This window comes from Lactuca sativa, chromosome 9 (assembly GCF_002870075.4).
Source record: "Lactuca sativa cultivar Salinas chromosome 9, Lsat_Salinas_v11, whole genome shotgun sequence".
NCBI lineage: Eukaryota > Viridiplantae > Streptophyta > Magnoliopsida > Asterales > Asteraceae > Lactuca > Lactuca sativa.
Genome location: NC_056631.2, coordinates 161,884,833 through 161,908,519, shown reverse-complemented (window position 1 = coordinate 161,908,519; position 23,687 = coordinate 161,884,833). Strand labels below are relative to the sequence as shown.

The 23,687-nt window shown below is 30.9% G+C and overlaps 1 protein-coding gene across 6 annotated transcripts; it reads right to left on the bottom strand.

The window, feature by feature from the left end:
* Positions 1–15,891: 15,891 nt before the first annotated feature.
* LOC111888192 (DNA mismatch repair protein MSH5) lies at positions 15,892–23,432 on the bottom strand. Of its 6 annotated transcripts, none has more exons than XM_023884326.3 (34): positions 23,330–23,432; positions 22,560–22,591; positions 22,272–22,366; positions 22,086–22,166; positions 21,926–21,998; positions 21,758–21,821; positions 21,531–21,685; positions 21,348–21,449; positions 21,234–21,261; positions 21,127–21,158; positions 20,994–21,051; positions 20,722–20,808; positions 20,455–20,511; positions 20,212–20,313; positions 20,082–20,126; positions 19,736–19,813; positions 19,589–19,639; positions 19,439–19,520; positions 19,273–19,346; positions 19,075–19,174; positions 18,271–18,367; positions 18,102–18,191; positions 17,937–18,001; positions 17,781–17,839; positions 17,628–17,704; positions 17,450–17,536; positions 17,286–17,347; positions 17,143–17,204; positions 17,015–17,068; positions 16,840–16,925; positions 16,727–16,758; positions 16,603–16,626; positions 16,313–16,428; positions 15,892–16,201 (listed from the first exon to the last, which is right to left on the bottom strand). In XM_023884326.3, the coding sequence occupies exons 1-34, from the start codon at positions 23,363–23,365 to the stop codon at positions 16,115–16,117; spliced, it is 2,430 nt and encodes an 809-aa protein (XP_023740094.1). In that variant the 5' UTR covers positions 23,366–23,432; the 3' UTR covers positions 15,892–16,114. The 6 variants fall into 6 exon arrangements, with proteins under 6 accessions (XP_023740094.1, XP_023740097.1, XP_023740103.1 ...); XM_023884329.3 differs by having other exon boundaries at positions 23,270–23,419; XM_023884335.3 differs by having other exon boundaries at positions 22,272–22,379; positions 23,270–23,401.
* Between the last annotated feature and the right edge of the window lie 255 nt (positions 23,433–23,687).

Genomic DNA, 23,687 nt, shown 5'->3' with positions numbered 1-23,687 from the left:
TGTTTTAAAAAAATTTAAAATACACATTATAAATATATATGTATATATATATATATATATATATATATATATATATATATATATATATATATATATATATATATATATTAAACCTTAATTACAATATGTATAAGAAAAGGCCAGTCGAATAGCTAGTAAGCCTCATTCACAAAGTCATACTATAAATAGGGTACAAGGAAATGACTTATAAAATGGTCGTTGAATGGGTATCCTTTTCACCCACCGCTATCATGTGTGGTGGAGGGTCGTTAGATGAATGGGTTTGATAGGACATAATCAAGATTAAAAGTATCATATATAAAGTACTAGAACCTTTTTTTTTAAATCACACTCTAGTTACTTTAGGAAAAATGTGAAATGTATGTTAATCCATGAAAATGCATATTATTTCTTTATAATAAGTTAGTGGAGCGTGTGTAGTTAACCGACACACTAATGTGGGACTATAAAGTTGAAATGATGAAACAACTCGTGTTTATAAGTGTTTGTGGTCAACCGGCGCATCAATGGGAGATTATAAATCGATTGTGTAACATCCCAAAAATACAAGCCAAAAATTTCGTTTTTTAAAACATGTACTTAGCAAAACATTTAGGAATAAATCATTCAACGATCATTTCATTTCACAAAAGATGTTGCATGACGGAAAACATTGTCATAATCATAAAAGTGTCAGAGTACAATTTCCCAAGAAAATATCATAATGCGGAATACAAGCAGGTGTGTGATGTACCGCTACCGCGCCAACTCCTTCCCCTTCAAAGAAGAGGTACCTGAAACCAAAACTGAAAATTGTAAGCACGAAGCTTAGTGAGTTCCCCCAATATACCACATAACATACAATCATATATCATACATACTGCCAAGCAATTCTAGGGTGCCCGACCTACCCGGTACGGCCATTCTGGGGTGCCGACCTACCCGTGTCGAGCCATTCTGGGGTGCTAACCTACCTGTGTCAAGCCATTCTGGGGTGCTGACCTACCCGTCAGTCCTAACAACCGACCCTCAGGGACTATTCCCCTCCTACTACCACTATCACATATAACATATCATGCCAGCATATAACATATCATGCCATACTGTCAGACATATCTGGGGTGTCTGACCTTCGGTCCTAACAACCGAACTCTACTACTATCACATATAACATATCATGCCAGCATATAACGTATCAAGTAGTAGCAAACCTAGATGATATCACAAAGACAATCACCTAACATACAACTCCTACTGGTGGGCCGGCATTGTAGCCGTAGACCCACCGCTAATGGAAGGTAACTCACCTTGAAATAGCTGCTGATCGGTGTGGGAAATGACTGACTGCTGCTGCTGCCACTCCGGAAATCCTCCGGCTATAATTTCCACCAAAATACTCAGTCAAATACTGCTAACCGACTTCAGGGTAAATTGACCATTTACCCTTAACAAATCAAGAGTCAAGTCACATTCAACTGCCAGTTGACCAGACTCGCCGAGTTGGCTTGCCAACTCGCCGAGTCCCTTTCCCTTAGTCTGACCATAAATTCGTCCCTACTCGTCGAGTTAAGCGTTGACTCGACGAGTTTTCCTTCTATACCTAAGGCCAATAGTCCTTCATCCTACTCGCCGAGTTGTATGAACAACTCGCCGAGTTCATCTTCATCCGAAGAACACTCTAAGCTGTGACTCGCCGAGTTGCGTGAACAACTCGCCGAGTTGCATGAACAACTCGCCGAGTTGTTCTTGAGACAAGAAGATTGCCTTAAACTCGCCGAGTCATGGCATTGACTCGCCGAGTGACTTCATGAGTGAGTCTGGCTTCCGACCCACTGAGTCACACCCAATGACTCACCATTCCCAACCCGCAAATGCGAAAAAGGGGGGAAACTCGGGGACTCGCGACTCGACTCGCCGAGTCAGATGAACGACTCGTCGAGTCAAATGAATGACTCGCCGAGTCGGACACATGCAAAAACTATACACGCGATTCTGCTTGAATCCAGCTCATGCCATTCATAGATCTGGGTTTCTAGGGCAAGAATAACACGTAAAGTTTCCAACTTTACGTGTAAATAATCACCAATAAAGGTTTTAGGGCTCAAAATGCACCAAAAGAGTAGATTTAGGGCTTTCAAGCAATATGGCTCCATAAAGACAGTAGATCTAAGCTCCTGGAGCTCAATCACACCTAGATCTAAAGGCTAACAACTTATTACAACCCAAAAAGCACAACAAGCTTGGGGGAAAGGCTTAAGAAGGACTTCCATGGAGCTAAAAGGGACTATAAGCATGAAAACAGAAGGGAAATCGAGTTATACCTTAAGGAACACACTGAGATAGCTCAAAGATGCCTGGCCTCCTCCTCTTCTTCTTGATCTACTCCCCTTCCCACTCCAAAACTTCAAGAAAACACACCAAATGCTTCAAACTCACAAGGAACAAGGCTTGAACGAAGAATAGGGCTCTGAGGGTGAATGGGGGCGAGCTTGGGGGCGGAATAAGGGGTTTAAATAGGGTGCAAACCCTTGAAATTAGGGTTTCATCAGACAGCGGTGACTCGCCGAGTCTAGAATATGGACTCGCCGAGTCGCCAACTTAAACGTGATCCGGATCCCGTCTCTACTCGGCGAGTCGGACCTGCAACTCGCCGAGCCCAAGGCTAAAAATGAAAAACACTAAGATAAATTTTACGTACCAAAGACTAGGTGCTACAGATTGGGGGTGTTTGAGCGGGTTTGCATGGTTATTCACATCTTAATTGTGATCCTCGATATCCCAGTCACAATTAGTAAGAGCATAATCTGAGATTAAATATGTCAATGATAAGATTCAATGAATATCAAAAGATCTAGGAGTTTCATGTAATTAAAATTGGTGAAATGTTTCTACCTACCTAAAATAGTTTCGTAATATGGATCCTAGCCTTAATTTAATTTATGGGTTAATAATTAAGTACTAAAATCAAATAAATTTGAATTCTCTCTTCTCCTAATTTTAGATTTCTTATGAAGATAATAGTTTTCCTCGTTCTTATAGAAATGGTTTTCCTCAATCATCTGGAGATGATCTTCCACATTCAATGCAAGGTGAAATTTTTCTTCCCTTCCTTAGGAAATGGTGGAATTGGAAATCGTCTTTCTTCAACTCTTCCACCTCCTCTTTCTATTATTCTCCCAACGTCATGTTTTCCTCAAGTTGAAAGATATGAAACAACTCAATCCCTATTTACATGTAAACATAAACATTGAAATTCTATGTGTGCGCATGTTCTAAATATGAAATCGTACATTAAAAAATTGGAGAGAATGGGTGTTGTATTCCCAAAGGAGCAAGCCAATGATTTGGTTCTTCTTTCACTTTCAAAGTCATATGGTCAGTTTATTAAGAACTTCTATATGATGAATGTTGATGTGACCCTAATTGATCTGACCCAAATGTTGATAGTTGCTGAAGCAGAAATGATTAAGAACAAAAATGAAGCAGAAATGCTTATAAGGTCTAACCCTAAGGTTTCTATGGATATTAACAATGGTAAAATTTGTGATCAAGAAAAGATTTCTCTTCCGAATCAAAAGGGATCGGCCAAGGTCAAACTGTTTGATCATATGGTTAAGAGAAAGGATTGTTCTGAGATCATTCCACTTGTTGACCCCAATGAGTTCATTTGTTTCTACTACGAATTGAAGGGACATTGGAAGTGAAGTTGTCCGAAATACCTGAAAGATATTAGAGATAGTAAGGTCAATTCGTGTGACTCTACTTCAAGTACATCCATTATCTAACTCCATAAGTTCCTATTTATAGTCTCTTAATACAAAGTGTGATGATCACATTTTGATGGTATTGTAGAATCTAAAAGAAAGAAGGAAGCTTGAGAAAAGTGAGGTAAATCTGATCATGAGAAATGGACTTTGTTCATATGGTTTGATGGTTAGAGTTTGGAGCTACTACTAGCGAGATAGGTAAGCTTAATAGATTGTTATTACTCTTCGGAGATGTCTAGAAATATAGTTTTTCATTTTATGCATTGTAAGGATAAGTTCTAATTTTCTTTTTAGCAATAAAATGAAGTTTTGGTTCATCAAGTTTCCTTATTTGTATATCCTTGCAATGGAATTTATGAAAGTGTTGGTTATGTATCTAATAATAACAATATTAATGATGTATATTTATTCTTCTAGAACGTGCTTGTGGCATTATCATTTTTGACCAAGTGAAAAGAAATCTCATCACCAAGTTTCAATTGGCAGAAAATTGGAGTCATACAATTCAAATTGCATGATGCATGAGAATCTTGTTTATTGGAAAATTATGACTACTTCATTGTTCACATGTTTATTTGATGCAAGTGAAGGACTAATGGATCTAGTACATGTTGATATAGACTTTTTCAAATCCACCATCTAGTACATGGTTATTAGAAACTTGGAGCCATACAATTCATCATGATTTACTGATGTTTCATCAAATATGAATATGTTTATAAGATTAAACAGAATTCTAATACTTTTTAAAAGGTTTAAAGAGTAGCGGAATGAATAGAAGAATCTATTAGGCAGATAGATAAAAGACTCTCTAATCTGAAAGGAAAGGAGAATACATTAGTATCATGTTTTATGACCATCTTAGTAATTATGGAACTGTATCATAATTAATCCTTAAAGAACATCTTAGTGCAATTGTATGACTAAGAAAAGGAATCAAACAGTGTTGGAAATGGTTCGACCATATATGAGTCATACTTTGTTCCAATCAAGTTTTAAAGCCATGCTCTAGTAACTATAAATCATATCTTGAAACTCATTACAAACTAAGGAGAATGATAACACCTCGTAATATGTAGAGTAAAGAATTCTTTCCTTACTCTAGCACATTTAGGATTGGAGTTTGATGTTTTCGTTATCAAGAAACACAAGATAAACTAAGTCCTATTCTATGGAGTGTTTTCTTGTCGGTAATCCGCACGAACTTTTGAATATTTGTTTTAGCTTGTCAAGTAATGTTCCTTGAGAGATAAAATTGTATGTCAAGAAGTCAGTAGGAGTCGTATTGATCTTTAGAATTTATAAGAGTCAACCGACAATGATCCTTTTAGTTATCACTAGCATGCGACCTGAGGTTTATAACATGTCGTGTTTAATTGACATATTCTAATTTATGTGCACTTCCAGTTGATTTGGCAATGTTTATGAGTTCTATGATCTTTATTTAACCGCAAAAGGAAAATCACGTTGGTTAATGAAAGTATACCGGTTAATATGGGTGAGCTACTAATAACATAGAAGCACTGGTAGGCCTTGAGCTACCAGAAGGAAAGAAATTAAAATCTGTGAAGTTCAATCCATGAAGGTAAACTAAATTTAATGTTGGTCTGTCCTAAAACTTTTATTGTAACTTTAGGTTGTAATAGATAGATTCACATGGACAGGGACAGATACACCTTGAAATCTAAATGGAAAAAAGTTTCGCTCTAATTCATGAATGTAGTTATAAGGAAACAATTTCGCGAATAGATTTTGAAGATTTGATCTATATGGATATTAGTGTTTAAATTTCATTCTCAAACTCACAATATGATTACGACATCCCTCTTCATATTTCAAATTGTGAGGAATGACAAATAATTGTTTAAACTTTCGAGAGATATATCTATCAGTCTTGAAAGGGTTTAAACACACACATACACATGCACACATTATCTAACTAAGGTGTATAAGCTTAAGAAGTATAATTGGAGACTTATAGAAGCATCGCATAACAGAAATCTGCACTTCCTTAAAAAAAGTCAAAGGGTGTTGATTTCTAGAAGTCCACTTGATTTCTGGGTACATGTCAAAGCTAGTGAGAGCATAATTGTTATGCTAGTATTGCATGTTGACAATATTGTTCGTAGGGAACAATGTCTCTATTTTTGCAAATTGCAAAGTTCGGAAAATGCTTCGCTATAGTTTACTTAAAAGAGATGGCACTCATACTTCATTTCCAATCTAAAGGTTTACATCATATGGTTTAATAGAACTTAGTCAAATACATATATAAATATCATGTTGAAATGTTTCAACATAGGAGATTCCATATATAGAAATATTATAGCAATGAATTGAACAAATATTAAATCATTGTATAAGACATAATGAGTCGAGTCCCATATGCTTTGGATATAGGATCGATTAAATATACTATAAAATTCAATAATTCTAATTTTTCAAATGCCTAGAGCATTGTGGTAAAAGGATTATAATTTTGTGTGCCTACGGTTGTTAAACAACTGTCAAGAACATTTTGAGGTTTTACCGTATATTGGTTGTTTGTCGATAGTTAGAAGTATGACATTGTTTGGGAAAGACCATAGTGACACATTTTGGATTGAGATGATTCTTGGTCAAAGTTCATGGTCATATGGGAATATAGAAATGTTTCCATAATAGGAGATGTTTGCAAAATCTACATGTGAGTTGGAAACTTTAATGCATGAGAAGTGTTCAAGGAGTGTATCTTGAATTTGAGACTTCAAACAATGGAATTGCTTTTAGTAATAAGTTCCAGTGGAACATTCTATAATTTCGAAGGCCCAGTCTTTATGCCTTAAGAACCTTGACTTCACAAAAAGACAATGCATGTAAAGATGAAATTTCACCACATCTTAGATAGTTATAGGAAATTGGAATTGTGAATTGAGCATCATTCGACTAATGTCCAATTGATTTATTCACAAAGGAAGGACCATCGAGAGGCATAGTATGCATGTTAATAGCATGGCATGACTGACGTTATATAATTCAAATAGTTAGTTGATTACTTGAAACATTATACAATGAATAAATTCGTAATTTTTATGGTGATTAAATAATATGGATTTATTTATATCTAATGGGTATGATGCCATTGTTAATTAATTTATTATTGTGTTTCACTTTACATGTTTTACTTCCCTAATAAATTTTAATATTATTCAAAATTCCACGACCGTTCATACTTTTGGAAGTAAGTATTGAATTAAGACTGTTATGAATTGATTTCTAGATTGTCCATAGGGAGTGGACATTACATAGGGATAAATACAATGTTTATGAGTACTTGGAAATAGGGATTTAAGTATTGGATAAAATCACGCCTAGAGATTACTTCATGGACTGAATCACAAGTAATTAAGAAAATGATAATATCTTTTATTCTTCAAACGGAGATACATAAGTTGTAATTTACAAGTCGGTTGTGCACTTGTATTACGAAAACACATCAACAACATGATGTTATAAACATAGTGTCATGTATGATTTGGTAAGTAAATGTTAAATTTATGTAGTCAAAGTTTATTTGTTCCTTTTGCCTTAATAGGGAAAGCGATATTTGTGGGCCCCTCGATGATTTGAGTTGATCTATAAGAATCAGGCATGGTCTAGACTAAATTGATGTGTTCGATTTTTTAGTTTGAATTCGATCACAAATTGGGAAATTGGGAAACAAACAAATGAACACGAGGTTGATCATTTAATCCATGACCTTGTTCATACAATATCTTGTAGAACGAAGGAATAGTTGATTACTTATCTTAGGGCCAATGCTTGATTTGAATCAGAGTTCGACAGTGGCTTTGGAAAGCACTTTTCTGTTTAGTTCAAGGTTATACTTGCAATTGTAGTTATAAACTTATCCAAGTGGGAGACTATTGGGTTAAGGTGTCTAAGCTCATAACTAAATTGGTATACTCTTGTAGTTAAAAGCAAAATCCATTTTGGGTTGCCCTCATAACCAGAAATAACTAGAAATGATATTAGGAGAAAGAAATCTAATTTATTAGATTATTATATGATTAATAAACTAATTGGAAATTATGAGAAAATGATTTGTTAATATATTATATGATTAGTATATTAATTAGAAATAGACAATTGATTTGTTGATTTATTATGTGGCTAATAAATTAATATGAGATCAGTTGTTAAATAATTGATTTTTTAATTTATATGATTAATAACTTAATATGAAATCAATTAGAATTGAATAATTATTAATCAGAATTAATCTGGAATTAACTCAGGATTAATTGGAATTAATTAAATGTGCAATGAGTGAATTGTATTTGTTTAATAGTTGAATAAAAGAAGCAATTCTAGAACTCTCCATGGTATGGATGGTTTTGGAGGGTTTCATAGGGTTTCTGGAAGCCTCCTGGTTGTATAAAAGGAAAAGATTTGAATTATGATTAAATCTATTATTTAATTAATTCAAATCATGATTTGCTTGTAAGTTACCTAAACTATAGATATGACTCATTGGCTTGCAATTTTTATTCACCATATTACTTAACGGCATAGGAACAAAATTTCCCTCATATCTCCTCTTTCCTCCTTATTCTAGGGATTATGGTTTTGGGTGTGGGCCATTAGAGGCATTATCCTTTTGGTGCTAGCTTTCCAAGACCAACAAACACAGGATTGAAGTGATTTGTTTACTACAACAAATCAATGGTATGTAACCCTAATACTATGTATATTTCGATTACAATACGTTTCCCTTAGGGTTCTTAATGTCTATAGTTTATTACTATCAATTAGAGAAAACATAGATCCTTTATAGGTTGCATGTGAACTTAAATGTTAAGATTTTCTACTTTACATATTTTTGATAACCTATAAAACCCTTCAGAAGCCACATAACATCATTTACGCATCCCATATCAGATACTAAAATAGAATTATGTTCCCCATTAATCGGTATCTTCTTAAATCTCAACAAACAAATATAAATAAATGATCACATGAGAAGTAATATGATTATAAAAAGAGGGTCTAACTTCTACATCATCTATATACACTAACAATTTTATGATTTTTCTATTTTTTATTCTAATTCGTTTTAAGCTCTAAAAAATATATAAGAAATTGTTAACATGGAACTTAATAAAGGTAAACTAGTTACCTTCATCGCTAATTTAAATTTTAGTTAAGGGGTATTTGAGATTGCTTATTTAAGGTATTTATTAGCTTATTGAGGTTTAACATTGTTAATAAAAAGTTTTTAATGTGTGGCTTGATTAAAATTATAAGTGTTTATGTACTTAAATAAGGAGTTTTTCATAAGTTAGTGAGTTCTAACTTGTCCAAAATAGCTTATGATTTATTTACACCAATTTACAGTGTTATCCCTATTGTAACTATATGTTTATATATATTCCGTCCTTATTGGTCATTTTACATCTATAAGCAGAAATTGTTAAATACTATAAAATAACTTATTACGTTTTGATATCGAAAATGTTAATCCAAACATTTTTTAGAACCCTTTTTTCAATGTCGAAAAAACTAGTAAGCACTTTTACAAATAAACATAAGTAGCTTTAAATAAGTAATCCCAAAACACCCCCTTAATATTTCTCTAATTATATTGTTCTAAATTCATAAACTTTGCATAACTAATATAAAAATGTGTACTTAACCACCCTTAATATACTAATTAATTAACCAATCCAATAAAAAAATATAGGCGGCTTTTGGTCACATACTACTATTTTCCATCCTTTGTTGAATCTAGTCGTTACTAGGATTTACAAACAGAAGACCTCTATCATAAAATCATGTATTGTATAATATTTTTTAAAACAAATCTTCACAACTGAGGTTAATCATTTGTTTGTGCCGTTTTTATATATAAATAAAATAACGTCATTGGTTATGTTTTTTATGAGTAATATGACATTTTGCCAATTTTTGTCATACACAACAATATATGCTTTATATAGTTGTACAATACAACAATTTATAGCATAAATTGTTGTGTACGGAGAAAAATTGTTGTGTACGAAGACGTCTTTTGAATTTATATATTGATATTATCGCTTAAAGTACATATCCTTTTTAAATTTGTCGGGTTATCATCTATGATGCAAGCTTTTGCACTAAATGCACGACTTATCCATTATTAATATGAAAAATCATATTATGTATCGAAATATTTTTGAAGTGTCCAAAGAAAAAAAATATATTCGATATTCTTTCTCATCTTAGACATGGGGATGAGGGGAATGCAATTATTAAGAAAAAACATGTTGTCATTAAATCATTTTATGAGTAAAAGCAAAGATATAAAAATTAATCTTTTGTACCACATTGGCACTTCATCTTATGTTAATGGGTAGAAGCAAATTTTCTATTTAAATATGTTTTAAAAATGATTATAGTTAAATATATTATAATCATTTTGATAAAATGTATGATCTAAATTTAAATACATATAACCTGATCAATATGTTTAGTCGTTTAAGTTTCATTGTATAAGTAACATCTAAGACATCGTTGTTTCCAATAATATCCTTTTTTGTTATGTACGAAATATAAAATAAAACAGAAAAGGTTAAAGGTAAGATAAGGCAAAATGTGAGAGATAACAAGGTATTTTATTTTTTATCTTTTATCCATAAAACCAACGAATATATATTCTGTTTACTTTTAATATACGCATAGTTTTCATTGATAATAACAATACACTCATATATAGATTTTACCTACAAAGGTAATTTATTGATATTTTGTTGTCATGTAAGCTGTATATATTTTATTTGCTACATATTTATATCAATAAGAAACATTAAATATATTGTTGTTATTCAAAAAAATAAATTTTTGTAAAGTTTTTGGAGACATTATTTTAGTAAGTTTCAAAATGTTGGATACAAGGTTTATTCAGAAGAACATTGTTTGAAGAATAAGCAAAGCATAGATAGCGAGCAACGTAAGCGGTGACGTGACAGTGGAGTATGGGAATTGGAGTGATAAAAGGCAGACGTAATCGGTTACGATCGAGTCCACGGTACTAGGGTGCTTCATGCTTGTGACTTTGACTTGGACAAAAAAGCTTCCAATTATTGATACAATACAATATGACGCTAAAGCCGCCGGCCCCCTTCAGTTTACCAAAGCCACAAACTAGACCCCACCCCACCAAAATTATGCATTTTTGGTCCTTAAATTTAGCTGTTTTATTCAGTTTTGGTCACAAAAGGTTTTTGTAATTTTTATTTTTATTTATTTATTTTAATTTTTTTTTATCTCTGTTTCAAATAAAATAACTATATTTTTAGGAGCAAAATTGTAAAAATCGGTTATACCTAAGGACCAAAAATAATTATTTCATTTGAAAAAGGAACTGAGTTGTAAATGAATTGAACAAACACCAACAATAAATAGTTAGAATATCTCTTACCCACTCACGTTCTTTATTATTTTCCCTATTTTTCTCATTCCTCTCCGATCTAACTTCATTTATTCTTTCATTTTGGGGGAAATGAATAGTATGACATCATATTTTGTGTTATATTATTCATTTCCCCCAAAATAGGGATGAACTTTGAGTTGTCGGTTTTACTTTCTCGTTTTATATATTTATATATTTTTAGTTTTTATCTACTAATTATTATTTAAATGTAATATTTAATATTTATAATTTTGTGTTATATATTAAATTATATTAATTAATTATAAATATAAAGTTTCTTTTTTGTTTAAAAAATTTATATTAAAATTTAAATATATATTCAAATTTTGAACCACAATAATGTATTTTACAAAAGCTTATAATTACGTATTATAAATATAATCTTATTTATTTAATATTATTGTAACAAAAAAATATAGATTATATATTTATTAAAACCAAATTAATAGAAGGAGTGTGTTTGACAATCTATATAAGTTAGAAGAATGGAATATATTTTTTTGGAGTAAAAATATGGTAAAAAATAAAGTAGAATTGAAGATGAAATATTATTTACCCCGTTTTTTGCTTCATTTTTTGGAGAAAAAATGAAAATGGGTTGGAGATGGTATTAGTGTTTGTTTCTTTAAATTGACCGAACAAAAGAATCAACATGAATAGATAAACAAATGAAAATTTTCTTGTTCATGTTCATTTGCTTAAGAAATTGTTTTTTGCATCTTCGTAGTTTAGTTAGCTAATACAGACATAAACAATAATAAATGAACATAAATTTATGTAAATGAACACAAATAAACATAAAAATCCAAATCAATAAAATTTTATTGTTAATGAATACCTGGATCATCAAGGAAGTCAAGAACAATAAAGTTCTCATTTAATTACCAAAATTGCAACAGAAAACTTTTTTGAATCAAAATTGCAAAGCCAGCTATTCTTGAGAACCAAAAATGTAATTTACTCTACAATAATTAAGTGCTTAAAATATTTTTTAATTAAACATCAATAAGGAATGCTACTGATCTTGATCAGTTTAATTAGCAAATAATTAGAGTTCCAAATGAACATTCCCTAAAAGAAAGAATATCCGATTTCTTAGACCACAACCAAAATTCGGAAACGAAGTTACGAAGGAGTGTTTGTTTTGTAGTAAATCCTATCGTAAATAAAATGCAGTTATTTTAAATATTGATAATTTTATTTTTTCACAACAGTTTGCCTTTTAGAATAAAATATAATTTATATTTTCTTGTACAATTTATTATGAAAAAAAATGTTAAATGAGAGAGATTCTGTCCATTAACCGTCTTTATTTTTTATTTCTCTTCGCTTTCATCTTTTTTTTTTTTTTTTCTTAAAGGTGTTCACTTCACATAAACAAGTTTGATAAATGTAGATAAACTGTCAATTTGAAACTACTGTAATACAAAACAAAAACCCCAACTATATCTTACAAAATCAAATAAAGTGAGTATACATTATTTCCCAACAAAATATGTAATTAAATTGTTTTAAACACATGTTCACTTTGGGCCCCTTGAAGCAAGAGTTATGTACTTATGTTGTTATTTCTTCCTCATTATTTTGTACTTTTGTAGGTGCTTAGGCCCAAGAATAAATATGAAAATATGTCTATAACTAAGAAATCTTTCATCGATCATCGATGTATCGAAGCCAGTGGCTACATGGGATAAAATGATGATATCGCCATGTTAGTTGAAAATTTGTTAGATAATTGCAAGTTTTTTCTTCATTCGTGATATATTGATGATAGGAATGTCATTAGAGAATCGAAGGAGTTTGTCAGAGTGTTGGACATCATTAGGATACATGGTATATAATTAAGTTATGAAATGAACATCAAGAAAACTGAGCTATTATAGTTTTCATATGGTAGGGAGCTTCATGAAGGTTTATTCACTGGAATGAAGCTTCTTGGGTGACTTTCTAGTAGGGACACAAGTTTTATTAATGGGTTAGCTATAAAAAAAAAGTTGTCAATTTGCTAATGTTATGTATTTTCTTCCACATCTATGTGACCCGCAGAGTGAGCTCTTTTACTTTAAACTTGTATGGATATTGACAATTTTTCTTTAGCATGAGGACATGTCAATTTTTTTTTTTTGGAAAGGGAACTTCCCTAACGAAGGTTTCCGGGCCAGCTTTCGCGCACCGACTAATCCCCCGCTGCAAACATGAGGCTTTGCCTCATGCCCTGGAGTCACTGCAGGCGAACCTCCATGGCCACAAGGGCTTAGTAGTGCCAGGATTTGAACATGGGTCAATAGGTTATCCACCATATATTCCACATGCCTTACCAAGTCACCACAACCCAAGTTAGTAGTGCCAGGATTTGTACAAATGGAGGATCCAATATTGTTCACTAACAAAGGATTACATGGGGGTGATTGAGGACATGGTGATTATGGAGGTCCTTGTTTAGAGACCTCTAATGTATACTTGCTTCTTTTACACATTAAGTTTGGTGGTCTAGGTTGTACTTGGCGGTAAAGGCTTCTTCATTAGCAAGTGTCTTTTTTAGTAAAATTATGCATAACATGGAAGTGCACTTCGATATAACTATTAGACAGAAAATCAACTTGTGAGTGTCTATGAGTACCACATGCTTAAGATTTTCTTCTAGCTATTTATATTAATGGTATTGGCCAATATGTCACGATTGGAATGTCATACTATCCTAGGTTTCGTCTCATAATTCCACTCATTCTAGTTGATGAAAAATACTTAATTTGTCGTAAGGCATGTTTATTCCTTTTCAGGATCATGTAGTGCACTATAGATAGCTTGTGGGTTTTAAGTATTAATACAATATGATTAAGGAAAGTCTTTTTGACGTATTTAGGGGCGTTGAAGTTTCCGCCAAAAAAAAACACCAATAAACTTTTTGACTAAGCTATTGGAAAAAAAGATCAACTAGCATTTTGGTTTTTGGTGTGTAGAACGAAAACACATATGTATGGATTTAACATGGCAAAATGAGCGAGGGTTCCACTACGAAATAAACTACTATATAAATTGTCTGATGCTAAATGACAAAACATAAAAAAGCAAGCATGAAAATCAACATATGTTTAAATTATTGGTGTTTGATACTTTGGTTTTCTTGCACTAGATGTTTTAAAACTCCTCATTCATAGTAACGTGGGCGGACCTGATATATAACACATGTCACCCTTCAAATTTTATGATCAAACGTAAAGTTAATATAAATTCGTCAAAAATTGTCATATATATGTTCTAAATCCGTTGGAAATTTGTTAGAAATTTGCTACAAAGTCCGACAAATGTAAATATAGTAGAAATGTATCAGTAAAACCCTTTAGCGATGAAATTTTCTTTAAGGAAACTGTCATCAGTTTTTTCTTTTTTTCTTTTTAATAGTAACCCCTAAAATGTTTGTGCAACTCCTAATTTTTTTTTTTTTTTTTTCATTTTGGATCCGCCATTTCCTAATAATGCTGTAAAACCAATATATATATATATATATATATATATATATATATATATATATATATATATATATATATATATATATATATATATATATATATATATATATATATATATATATATATATATATATATATATATATATAGTTTTGTCATCTAAAAATATTTAGCATGTAGTAGCACTACATATTAAGTTATTGTTTGTTTGTCTTTCCACCTCGGTTTAAAAACTATTGTTATTTCAGAATTATTTTTTATGAATAGATCTAGAAATATGCATAAAAATTTTAGAACGCACGAAATCTTGGAAACCTAACTATAATATGTAAGACACGTGTCAACGTAAATAGCATGTCCATGTAACACGTCCCAATCTTTTGGAATAGGTGTCTTCGATTTATAACCAATGTTTCATAAAGAATACTTCTAGAAGCTGTGGCTCAACCTCAGCCATAAATTGCAAATACTTACAACTACACATCACAACGACACAACCATCATTCCGCACTTGTTGCTATTGGTTTTCAACCAAAATACCACTAAATAATAAAATTGACCGATATCAAGCTTTAAATAACGAAAACAGCCTTTAATATAAATCGTTATTATTTCGAAAATGCTTCAAACCTTCAAATATATTCATTATGGACGAAAATTGGTCATACATTATGGACGAAAATTGGTCATACGTTGGATGGTTTTCATTAATTATGTTAGTAGTCCAAGTGCATAAATATTTGTAAATATGAGTAGGCAGCTAGAAGCTATATAACTTTTACTGTATTTGTTATATACTATGAAATATATAAAATTACATAAAAGCTTTTGAAATGTGCAAACAATTGTTTAAAAATGATAAATATATAAATATCTGGAAATTAATTTAAAAACTCAATATTTTTTTCTTAAACGTTACATGAAATAACTTTTTAATTTGAAGTTTTTTGTTTAAACTAAACGTTAAACGTCGTATTCCTAAGCGAAACTTTTTATTTTTTTTTAAACGTTACATGAAATATCTAATCTAGTTTTTGTAATTATATTTAATAAGTTATTTATTTATAAAAAATAAACCTAAAAGGGCAAAAAAAAAAATATTACTACTAAACCTTGAATTAAATACGTTACATATCTTAAATCAAATATTACTACTCCACCTCCTGATATCATCTTTCTCTAACAAAAACAACGATAAACATGAAATAATCAAATGATATATGTATATTTTAATTACTTAGTTAAAATTCCAACTTCAGGTAGCAAATCACTATGTTAATGACATTTCTTTTCAATAGCATCAATCAAATTCCACAAGTTATGGATTTAATTCTCTTTAAAAATGTCACATTTTCCCATATCAATTTTGTGTTGTTGTTGTTAGGCCTTTAAAATCTATGTTACAATTTCTATATTATTTACCTTAGTTTTAAGGTTGACCAGGAAAAACATCTTGAAAGAAGGAAGCCAAATCACCATTAGCAGTATCAAATGCCAACAGCTTCTCCACAGCATCCTACCATTTAATTCAAACAATTATAACTTAAAAAAACTAAAGAAATAAAAATAAATAAATACAAGGTGAACCAATATATAATATTATTAAAGAAGAGTAAAGAGAGTTCACCTTATATTGCTTATCTTTAGCTGATATCTTTTCATTGCAAACTCTGTCCATATGAATGCCTTTGGTTGTAGCATCCAATATATATGCCGCTCTCCTTATAACTTCTTGAGGAACACCTGTAACATAACAATAACATATAATATAATGTCTTTGTAATTAAACTGTACAAATAATATATTTTGGAAATAGTTAAAGTTATTGTAATAAAAATATGAGAGTCAAATATTTTTAAAAAGCTGATAAATATAAAGGAATTATTAAAAAACAATATAAAAAAAAAAAAAACATACCAGCAAGTAGGGCACAGTGAAGTCCTGCAAAAGATAATTAATTAAACTGGTCAAAATTTAAAATAAAATAAAAAAGAAAATTATATACCCAAGTTGAATAATCAACAGTCTGTCACTAACTTACCATAGCTAAGAAGTGCATGTCCAGGAATCAGCCTACATATAATAAAAGAGAGATTTTAATTTTTAGAAACTTTTAATCTTTTCAGGTTTTAAGGAATTAGACGATTTATTCACCTATATAGAAATACAATTTCCTCAATGTCTTCACTGTTGTTGTCGGGTCTTAGCACGCTCATTGTATAGTATTTGACTTTGTTTGACTAACATTTATTAAAAATAACAGAAAATTGTAATTCATCGGAAAAGAATATGACTGAAAACTTTAATGGTTTCACGTTGTGTTGATTACCTCAGATAAATCAATATCAGTAAATATTTGTGTCAAGTGAGTGCAAATTAGAACCTGAAAAACAAAAGTTTTTAGTTTCAACTTCTGATTTAAAAAAAACAAAACAAAACAAAGAGATTTAAACAAACCTTTGGAGGAGAATACATTGAGATAAAATGATCAATAGTTCCACCAAGGAGACCAATACCATCTAAAAAGGGTAATATGGTCATTGTTAGTTTGTCCCCATAACATACAAAATCTCAAACAAACAAATTTTTAAAAAACTAACCTTCAGTAAGTGTTCCCTTTCCAAATTCATCTAGTAGACATAATGATCGAGAAGTAGCATGCCTTTAAAAAATCAACATCAGTATGAAATTTTTTTAAAAAAAATTATTATCTTGAAATAATTTGTTGGATTATTAAAATATCATTCAGTAAAAAAAAAGATACCTTAACATCATTCCAACTTGATGAAGATCAATCATAAATGTGGATTGTTCAGCAGCCATAACCTTGCTTCCCATAGCACAGAAAATTCTATGATTTATAAATTTAGTAAAAAGTAAAATATCATTTTTTTTAATAACATTATGTAAATACAAGGGTAAATTTGTAAAAAGCAACAAACCTATCGGTTAAACCGACTTTGGCAGCATCTGCAGGAACAAAACTTCCAATGTGGGCAAGAAAAACTATCAATGCCACCTGCAGTTAAAATAAAAATGTATTTAATTTATAATGAAAAAAAACTACAAATAGAAACATACTAATTAAGATCAACCTGCTTTATGTATATGCTTTTGCCAGAATAATTTGGTCCTGTAATGATATGAATATTCCCTGAAAAAAAATTGTAATTTAAAAAGCTAAGTAAAGAAATAAATAATAAATATGCTGATAACATTTAACAATTAACAATTAACAACAATCCATATACCTTGATCGATGATCTTTGTGTCATTAGGGATAAATGTGTCAACTGTCATTTCCTGCAAAACATGTCTGGTCATACAATAGGTAAATGTTAGAAGTGATTTTTTTTTTTATATATAAAATTGTATTTGAGTTTTTTTTTTTAAATAAATAAATAAATAAATCTGACCTTCCGTTTCGAATATCAAGCACTGTTTCAGAAGTCAATGTTGGTCTTACATAATTGTTTTGACGAGCAACCAATGCCAATGACAAAAGGCTAAAAATAATAAAGAATATAATGAGGAAATGAAAGAGAAAAAAGGAATAAAAAAATTTAATTAAAAATGAATTTTGACCAGTCAAGTTCAGCTGCAAATTTGACTCCATTGATTAGATGTATTGAGAATTCCAGAATGTGTGACACTAAGTTCCGTATGATAGCTCTCTCCATGTCTTGAAAAAAGATACAGTAAATAAAAAATAAGAAACTAGAAATACTTTAGACAAATATTTTAAGCATTAAGAGGATGTTTCTTGTTTACTAAATGGGCTTAATGGGTTAAGCACTTAATCTGGACAGAATGACTTAATGGATTAAGTTAAAAAAAAAAAAAGCTGGCTTAATGTATTTAGACATATGACAATAACTTTTTACCTATTTACCCTTCTTTTTCCTCCCAACTCCCTTCATGTTAAAGTTGATGAAGTTATTTTTTGGAGTGTAAGGGTAAAAAGGTCATTTGGTCTCATTCAGATGGTTTATTTAGTCTAGAAAAGAAAAAGAAAAAGACCTTATGTATACAGCATTTTATCCAGATAAAACAACATTACCAATGTTGTAAGGGTAAAACGGTCATTTAGTCTCATTCAAACGGTTTATTCAGTCTAGAAAAGAAAAAGACCTTATGTAAACAACATTTTATCCAGACAAACAACATTACCAACGTTGTAAGGGTAAAAAGGTCATTTAGTCTTGTTCAGACTAATTTATTTAGTCTAGAAAACAACCTTCAAATCAGCTTAATTCCAAAAGGTTGCATACTTTATGTGCAGAAAAGAGATTTTCTTAATGTAAGTCTAAAACATGAACAGAATGTATTCACAATTTTTTAATATAAAAAAACACATGAAAGAAATTGGTTTTTTGTAAGATCACATACCAAGGATTTTATGATATATGTCTCCTAAAACGCTATCCAATTCTCGTGTCTTTGCATTGCGATAGTAAAACTTTCTAACTTCACCATCTTCATCAGAGAACTATACAAATACAAGGGACAAATTTGTAATTTTAGGGCAAAGAGAAAGATTTCATATAGAGGATATGCTTATAATGATATAACAAGTAACAAACTTACAGCAAATTCATAGTCTTGAAGTTTCTCTAGATCATGTTCATCTAGCTTTTCTTGAAAAATGCACATCAAGTATCCTATTTGGAAATATAATACAAATTATGCATAAGAGATTATCTGATTATGTTATCTTACATTATATCAAAAATGGTGTAGAAGTGAAGCAAACCTATTTGATTTATGTAAACGATTTGTGGAATCAATTTATCTCCAGACATGTAAGGAAGACGAGCTAATTCTAATGAAGACACCTGTTAAAGTAGTGGATTATTTTGTTTCATGTTCTAATGATACTGTTCATAATGGGAATTAAGAGTACCTCTTCTAAAAACTCAGGCAATTCTTCATATATTTGTCTCAGTTCATCTAACTGCATTTGATTATGAAGGAAAGATTCATCAAGAGAATGGAGTATATGAGTGCTTATAATGTGGGATTAAAAAAATCCACTTATGATATGTTTAACCTCTTCACAGAAACCTTCTTTCACAGTTGTCTCATAGCCTTTCTCTTTACTTCTACTTACATCAATGACACCAATTACCTACAGAAATAACAATAAATCAGCATACAGAAAAAATAAGGGGGATGAAAAATCTATAGAGCACCTTAGCATTATTTAGATTTCAGATTTTAAGAGTTTGTGTTTCAAGAGACGACATAAATTCCATGCTTTTTCTGTGAATATAATTTGAAGTTTCAATTTTCTACTTATTTAATCTTACAACACACTTAAATCTAACTTGAAGAAGCATATAATGAAATGAAGGATCACAAATTCACAACAGAATGTAAAGGAGAAGTTAACAAACCAGTTCATATACATAAGCCAAGTCCATTGAGATGCATGAAGTAGCCTGTTCATAACTCACAAACCAATGAATACTTACAACTAAAGCAATTATATAAAAACAAACAGATGTGTAATAAATGACTTAATACCTTCTCAACAATATGTAGACTTGAATAGTTAGCATGTTCCTGAAGATTGTCAGAAATTCCGAGTTCAAATATCTTGTTGATATGCAGTAGTGCAGCAAGGCTCTACAGATGAAAGCATATACATGCATGTTAACAATCAACAAGTAAAACAGATGTGTAATAAATTACTCAAAATGCATATTAAAACATAGTAAATATCCTACAACTTTACAAGAAGGGTGAGATAGATAGCAAAGAATATACCTTCAAAAAAGAAGTCCAATCGCCACATGTACATATGGAGCTCGGGGAGTTGAATTTCTTTTGTGAAGAAAATGAAAAAGATAAGTGAAAATTACATATTAGAAAATAGAAAATACAGAAAGCATGAATATTCTGGGAAAGATATGATACCAAACAAACAGTTATTGGTATATTAATGTAATTCAACGCTTTTAGAAATCTAGGTTCACAGAATCCATCACAATAATGAAAATGTGATAAAAAGGTGAATAGAAATTGATTGTGCACCTTAAGTATATGGGGAACATCCTTAACAGATTTCAATGTATCACGTAAAGCAGTTGACAATTCTTCAGATGAAACAAAGAATGATATCTGAATCTATCAAAGAAAACAAGCATGTTTGTATAAATGGAATATAGCACAGAATCCCGGAGTAAAAGTGATCCTTACACTTTGATTTTTGTACCTTTTGTTAAAATAGAAAAAAAAAAAAAAAAAAAAAAAAAAACCCTCATAAAAAAGATAAAGCTCTTGTATTTAAATAGGAACTAGGATACAGCATTTAGACGACTATTCAAGTTGTCAAGATCTAATATAGGCCTAAGAAACCATGACCTGTTACAGAAAAAAAAAAATTACCTGTATGTAAAATTATAACTGCAATACTTAAAGCTGAAAATTTGCTTTTACCTAAGAAGACGTTTACCCATAGGTGTAACACACTAAAAAAGAAAACACTGATTAGACAACATTTCAAAGGTAAGGGGGGGCATAAAAGTAAAATACAATCCCCACACCTTATTCATCATGCCAAAGACAGAGAATCTGCAAATAAACATATATTAATATTAATCAGTGGTAACTACATATTCAAGAATATGTAAAAAAGACAAAAGAAAAAAGAAAATTACCCTTCTTTTGCTCTACCAATACCCATATGACTTGGATGTTTGTCTGTTTGGAATATCTGCAACGCCTCGTGTGCTGCTGAGTCAACTTTAAGGAATTTGTTTCTGCATTTCAAATGCAAAAATTATACAACCAAAACCAGGGGATTTTAATCATTTTATTTTTCTATGAAGAAATGAAATTACAATGAGATTTGCATGATAGAGTCGATTGTAATTGATATACTCCCACACTCGTTTTGTTCAATTGTATCCACAACTCTTTCATTCTCCAATATGGCAAGAAGTCCTCCACTAACACGAACTTGAACTTCACTCTCAATATCCATCATTGAACTTAACTACAATGTAAAGAAAAGTAGAATGTGATCAAAGAAAACATGGTAACTTAGCAAAATCATGTGATTACTTACAAAGCAGATTCGTTCTTTGATATTTAATCCATCATCCATCCCTGTTACTCGAAGATATACTAATCTGTGTTATGTAAATAGACAGAAAACAGCAAGAAAACTATCAAAAGAAAAGTTAAGAAAAAACTAGAGAGAACATGTCAAAGAAGTGTCCACTGTATACTACACCTGTGCCATGCTTGTTCATAGCAAAAGATTGAACTCTTCATAATCTTCACAGTAGGAACCTCATTTCCACCATCTGTATAACTATCACTGACAAGAGTAAATAAAAGATACACAGGCTTAGTTTAGTGTGTAGAAGAATACAATGTTACTTTGAGATTACCATTTTGTTGTAAGGCAGATATGAGAGATTCTTCACTTTTAGTACTTGTGTATATGATCAAGGGCTTAACTTGATATTTGACTGAGACATGATAAATTAAGGAAAGGGATAGAGTTATTTAAAACTGAAAAAAGCTGCCTAATGACCTATGTTTAAAAGCTGACATAATATAAAAGTATCTTTTACCCATATCAATTAGAGGAAATTCTGAGGTATTATCTTCCCAAAGTTCAAGCACATGGAGTTCACGTGTAAGAGTGTCATAATAGGAAATTCCAACTCTGCAACATGAATCTGATGATGAGTTAACTCCAGTAATAAAAAGCTTTATAATAGATTAGAGAAGTTAAATCTGATATTAGTTTTGCACTCTGATTCAACGATGATGATAAACAGAGTTTTTTCATCATGATAATGCTAATTATTGCAATAGTATTACCAACTACTGATGTTTGTTCACCTAAGAAAGCTTACCTATGACCATGCATGAGGCATGCCATATACACCTGCATAGAAAAGCCATAAAAATGTCATTAAATTTCAAGATAAGCAAAAATAACATTATTTATCCTTGGGGTCATGGGTCCCACAAAGGAGGAAGGGAAGTGAAAAAACCGCAAGTCAAATTAGTTTATGGAGGGAAAGACCATAGTCAAACAATTTCAAATCAGTCCTTGAGAATTTAAGTAGTAATTTGTTTTATCTGAACCTTTAATCACAAAGTTAGTTAAAAGGTGGGTAGTGGATTCCATGTAGGAATGCATTATTTGAGAGAGTATCCAACATGATTTTGTTCAGTGATATGAAAGCCCTCTCTTTCTGTTATTTCTATGTTTCTCTATCTTTTTCATCTTTCACTGGATTGCTCGCTTTATTTTACAGAATTATCAATTGCAACAATAATTTGCAACTGAGAGACACGGACTTGCAAAAATTCGTTTAAGTATGTACACTACCTCTCCTGAATATCAACAATGCAGAATCACATCTGATGACTAAACACTGATTCTCCAAATTCGAAGCAAGATAATGAAAAAACATCAAATAAATCACTTGAAATTATGAGGCGCGATCAAAATATTAAAATCAGCACCAAAAACACCCAATTGATCGAAAAAATGACAAGAAAAAGGAAAGGATGAATGCTAGGGTTACAGAATATGAAAATGCATGTAATTAATTACCTGATCAGATGAAAAATGTAGTGATTAAGAGAAGGAATGAGTGTATGGTGTCGAACACACCTGTGGCACAGCTTCTGTTTCGTCGACCTCCTCCATAGCACAAAGCTAGCGTATGTGATATGGCGGGGTACAACGTACCGTTGGGTTTAAAGAAGGACAGCAGGTCAGTGCAATATTTTAATTAAGTAATTATTTTTTTTTATTATTATAAATTTCACCAACAAAATGTTCCTCCGAGTTTATTTAATCTACATGTTTCGTATTAATTTTTTTTTAACTTAGATCACAATTATTGTTTTTTTTTTTTTTTTTTTTTTTTTTAATTTTCGTCTCTCCTATATCTAAAAAACTTTTTGTCATATTATAATTTTTATATTTTTAATTATTTTATATACCTTATTTAGAAAATTATAGTTTT